Source organism: Sarcophilus harrisii, chromosome X (genome assembly GCF_902635505.1).
Source record: "Sarcophilus harrisii chromosome X, mSarHar1.11, whole genome shotgun sequence".
Classification (NCBI taxonomy): Eukaryota; Metazoa; Chordata; class Mammalia; order Dasyuromorphia; family Dasyuridae; genus Sarcophilus; species Sarcophilus harrisii.
The window spans coordinates 47519179-47524436 of record NC_045432.1 but is presented as its reverse complement, the minus strand read 5'-3'; the positions used below and the strand labels follow the sequence as shown (position 1 = coordinate 47524436).

The following is a 5258-nucleotide window of genomic DNA, read 5'->3' as shown; positions in this document are numbered from 1 at the left end:
AAGGAAAAAAAATTCAACAAAATTGCTTGGACAGGGAAAGGAATAATCATTAATATGAGGCCTACTATGTACTAGGCATTATGCTAAGGTCTTTGAAAATATTTTGTCATTTCTTGATAAAACTGGAAAGTAGATTTGTAGAAAATTAGTTTAGGTCATGATGAAATATAACGTCACACTGAAAAACATGAAAAGACAATGGAGATTCAATGCAAACAAATGTTTATTAAACAATACTTCTGAAGCAGAAAATGTGTTGTTATGGGGATAAAAACGCCAAAGAAAACTTCTACTGTGAGTGAGCTCTTATTTAACTGGTAGAATAAATTAATATAAGCTATTTTGAGGAGGGAGAGTTATTCATTTAACACTGCAATCAACCCTCTGTTTAAATTTTTTTTTCCACCAGGCACTTTACTTCTTTTAAAACGGTTTCTTCAACGCTCTGCTTCTGCTCTTTTAGATCTTGAAAATCCATCACTCTCCATTCAAGGTGTCAATAGTGGGAAACTTCTGGTGTTATCAGCTGCATCTTTATAACCAGTTAGAAGTTCAACTTTTTGGAACTGTGGATAAAAGATAAATTTTCAATTAGCTGTAACATAGAAATTTACTAAAAGGACAAGGTAGACAATGCTGATTAAAAAAAAAATAGAACTTCTTCACATACATAATGCAGCTAAGATAAGCTATGAACTAGGATGTAAATTTTTGCATTAAACATTTCAAAAAGCAAATTAAACAACTTTAGAAAGTCTAACACCCATGTTTGCAAAGATTTAGTAGAAGAAAGAGGATAGATGTTGGTTGAACTGTGTAAGGTAGCACATTAATTCATTACTAGTTTCAAATGGATACGAGAGGCAAAATGAAATCCAACAATTTTTGAAAGTTTGTAATTTTACAAAATTGTTCATATCATTTCATCCAACAAGGCCACTGTTAGCTTATATGTCAAATTATGATCTTTGTGTGTAATGGGTATTATTAGTATTAGTAATTATTAGTACTGTTAGTATTATTAGTATTATTATTAAAGAGAAGTTGAAGCAGTAACAAAACTCAGAAAGGAATAGGTAGTTCTGATGCTTATCTTTCCAAATGTGGGTACATACCATTCCTTTTTTTCTGACGATAAACTGAAGTTATAAAAGGTTTCACTACTCTAAATTTTTAAAAACTCAATTAAGTAATTGAAAATTTAAAAAATTTTGTCAATTGATTAATTGAAAAATTTAAAATTAATTAATTAAAAATTTAAAAATTTCAGAACAAAAATCAAAACCCAGAAATAGAAATAACCTAAAATTCAGCTGTATCCCTCAGTCTGCCAAGAGGCTAGAATTAAACACATCTACTAGCATGAATGTGTAAAAGGAGAAAAAAGTAACTGGAACACTGTAGTATCATTCTTCCACTTGGTTCTTTGTGTCTATTAAATATCATTTTTATCAAGGTATTCATTCACTAAATGATATTTTGGTGAAGGGAAAAATAAATAAAACCAAATCTTTGGATTTCAATTGGCATGGCCAATCCAAAAGGATTTCAATCTGGCATGGCCATTTTCACCCTCCCTGTAAAAGTTTTACATGACTTCTCTCAATGAAAAAAGAAAGGACACATATAGCAGGAAGCATGGAGGCCAGAATGCAAGCATATAAGAAAAAAGACTAAGTTAGAAGGAATGGAAAAAGCCTGACAGAATAGTAAGAAATATTAGACTCTGACAGAGCAAATATTTACAAGACAATATATAATGGAAAATATTTTAAAATACTCACGTGAAAAAGTTGTCCTTGTATTTCAATAAAAGTTGCCCAAGGGCCTTGATTTCATCCACGGTCGTGGGAATCTTCAGTTTTGATTTTTCTTCGTCATTAAGTTGAGGAAAGGTTAGATATATCAGCAGCATTATGGAGGCGGTCAAGGAAACAACAAGCAGTAAGAGGAAAGATATCTTCTTTGATCTATTAAGTGTGTTTTGGTTTGGGGCATTGTTACCTTGGCCAGATCTGATCACCTCTCCAAATGGACGCTTGTCATATTTGTCTTCGCTGTCGTCGAGGGAGTCGTAGTCTTCTAGAATAATTGTTCTTCTAACGAACTTAATTGACTCGGGCAGCTTTTTTACGGGTAACCTACATCCATTACCACAGATCCTAAAGTAATTCTCGATCCTAGTAGGAGCATTGTCATCTTCATCTTTATCATCAGAAATTTCCTCGGTCTCAATATCACTCTCGGCTCTCTTATTTCCCTTAAGGTGGTAAGGTTCATTGAGCTTCCCAACACGAACTGACTTCCTATATCTATCGGGCTTCTGCATGCGCCCAGACTTCTCCACTCTCTCAACTCTAGCAGAATTTTCTTTTCCGTTGATTCGACCAGACCTCTCACCTCCATCAGCTCTACCAGCTCTCTCACCTACCCAAGCTCGATCAGGTTTTTCGTTTCCTTTGGCTTGAACAGGCCTCTCTCGTTCACCTCTATGCCCTTCCACATATCTGCTATAGCGATGGCTTCTCTCTCCTCCTTCGGCTCCACCTAGATAAGTTCTTTCTCTTCCCTCAGGTCTATCAGCTCTCTCACCTCCATCACTGGGGCGGTAGTGGCGGAAGCGGCTTTTCGGAGTGGGACAAGTTTTTTCGTCATCATCATTGTAGTGGCGAGGCCTTGTTTTCTCTGCACTGGCTCCATGGCCAGCACTCTCATGCTTTGCTGCACTTGGGCAGGCCTTCATCTTACACCTCCTTTTAGCCATCGCGGCTCAAAGAGATCTCTCCGCTGAGGAAAGATGGACGCCAAGTGATCCTAGTTGCTTAGTGCCACAACAACATTCCATGGGGATTCTAGATTCTGCGCACATAATCACGAGACCTTCTCTCCCCCACCCCCATATTCTGGCTGCACACGACACCAAAGGCGGGCTTTCTCATAAGCACACATTCTCTCTGAGCTCTGTACACATCTCCTCAGGGGGTATCTCCGAATACTGCGCACATCCCCTATGGGTCCCCTTCTCACCCCCCAGCTGAGCACATGTTCCCACAGCACTCCCCCAGGCATATCACTATATATTAAAAGCTAAACAGAAAAACTTATATTTGAACCTAAAAGCAAGAATTTATGGAATAGGAGAGTGAAGTATTTCTGGAAGATCACTTTAGCAAGAGCTTAAGGATAGTATAGAGAAGTAGACTTGAACACAAAGAGATGCCCTCAGGAAGCTACTGACCTTCACCTCGTTACAGAACAGCAGTTTTTCAAAATTTAATGAATTTGTTCAGAGCATTAATAAACATCAAAAATCAATGTTTGACCTAACTTTAGGATCAAATTTACCTCCAACTCAAATCACAATCCCAAGATCACTAGACGAATGAATGAATGAACAAATGAAACATTTGTTCAGTACTTATTATATGCTAAGCACTAGAGGTACAAATATAAGTAAACATGGTGACTTCTGGAAAAAGAGGGATTATCATGGTTTAGAAGTGGCATGGAAGCTTGATTTCAGTCCAAATAAAATTAAATCTCTCCCATCAAAGCCTAGCATCTCAGGTTCAGAATGGGAAAGAAGGAGGAAGAAGAGGTGAAGGAGGAAGAGGAGAAAGGAGGAATAAGGAGAGAGAGGAGAAGGAGAATGGTCAAAGGGAAGTATCATGATTTGGAAATAACTAAGAAATGATTTAGGACAGTGAGGGACTGTATTCTTTACCTGGTCCAGTCATCAGAGTTTTCAGGGGAGGGAAAATAAGACCCAGAGAGAAGAAACAATCTGCCAAAGAGAAAGATGGTCAGAAGTCTATTTCCTAGACACCATCTTAAATCAAGTATTCTTAATGATGGAGTCCTTGAAAAAATATATACACACATATATTAGATATACATATACACCCATATATTGTTTTTCACTCATTTCAATCATGTCTGGCTCTTTGTGAATCCATTGGAGGTTTTCCTGACAAAAATACTGGAGTGATTTGCCATATCCTTCTCCAGCTCATTTTACAGAAGAGGAAACTGAGGTAAACAGGTGAAGTGACTTGCTCGGAATCACATAGCTAGGAAGTGCCTGAGGCCAAAATTGAACTCTGGTCTTGCTGATTTCAGGCCTAGATATGTGTATGTATGTGTATGCTTATATGCATATATACTCTGTATATACTTGCCTTTGTAATCTTGTGTATTTTATTTTATGCATTTAAAGACATTATTCTGAGAAGGGGCCCATAGGTTTTCCCAGACTGACAAAACAGGCTAAAGGAGGCCTGTCCTAGATGGAGTCTAGACCAGGTTTATATGAGAAAATAATTTCGGTGTTTGTGGCAGCCTTCTTTGTAGTGACTAGAAACTGGAAACTGAATGGCTGCCCATCAGTTGGAGAATGGCTGAATAAATTGTGGTATATGAATATTATGGAATATTATTGTTCTGTAAGAAATGACCAACAGGATGATTTCAGAAAGGCCTGGAGAGACTTACACGAACTGATGCTGAGTGAAATGAGCAGGACCAGGAGATCATTATATACTTCAACAACAATACTAGATGATGACCCGTTCTGATGGACCCGGCCATCCTCAGCAACGAGATCAACCAAATCATTTCCAATGGAGCAGTAATGAACTGAACCAGCTACTGCAGAGAAAGAACTCTGGGAGATGACTAAAACCATTAATTGAATTCCCAATCCCTATATTTATGCCCACTGCATTTTGATTTCCTTCACAAGCTAATTGTACAATATTTCAGAGTCTGATTCTTTTGTACAGAAAATAACGTTTAGTCATGTATACTTATTGTGTATCTAATTTATATTTTAATATATTTAACATCTACTGGTCATCCTGCCATCTGGGGGAGGGGGTGGGGGGTAAGAAGTGAAAAATTGGAACAAGAGGTTTGGCAATTGTTTTTTTGTTTGTTTGTTTGTTTGTTTTATTTAATAGCCTTTTATTTACAGGATATATGCATGGGTAACTTTACAGCATTAACAAATGCCAAACCTCTTGTTCCAGTTTTTCACCTCTTACCCCCCACCCCCTCCCCAGATGGCAGGATGATCAGTAGATGTTAAATACATTAAAATATAAATTAGATACACAATAAGTATACATGACCAAAACGTTATTTTGCTGTATAAAAGGAATCAGACTCTGAAATATTGTACAATTAGCTTGTGAAGGAAATCAAAAATGCAGGTGGGCATAAATATAGGGATTGGGAATTCAATGTAATGGTTTTTAGTC

The 5258-nt window shown here is 37.2% G+C and overlaps 1 protein-coding gene across 1 annotated transcript; it reads right to left on the bottom strand.

The window, feature by feature from the left end:
* Positions 1 to 226: 226 nt before the first annotated feature.
* LOC116420304 lies at positions 227 to 2882 on the bottom strand. The gene is made up of 2 exons (XM_031944739.1): positions 1785 to 2882; positions 227 to 566 (listed from the first exon to the last, which is right to left on the bottom strand). The coding sequence occupies exons 1-2, from the start codon at positions 2762 to 2764 to the stop codon at positions 545 to 547; spliced, it is 1002 nt and encodes a 333-aa protein (XP_031800599.1). The 5' UTR covers positions 2765 to 2882; the 3' UTR covers positions 227 to 544.
* Between the last annotated feature and the right edge of the window lie 2376 nt (positions 2883 to 5258).

Coding starts and splice junctions, on each gene's coding strand:
- LOC116420304 (XM_031944739.1), bottom strand. CDS start 2,764: ATGGCTAAAAGGAGGTGTAAGATGAAGGCCTGCCCAAGTGCAGCAAAG. Junction 567..1,784: donor TACAAGGACAACTTTTTCAC/GTGAGTATTTTA, acceptor TTTTATCCACAG/TTCCAAAAAGTTGAACTTCT.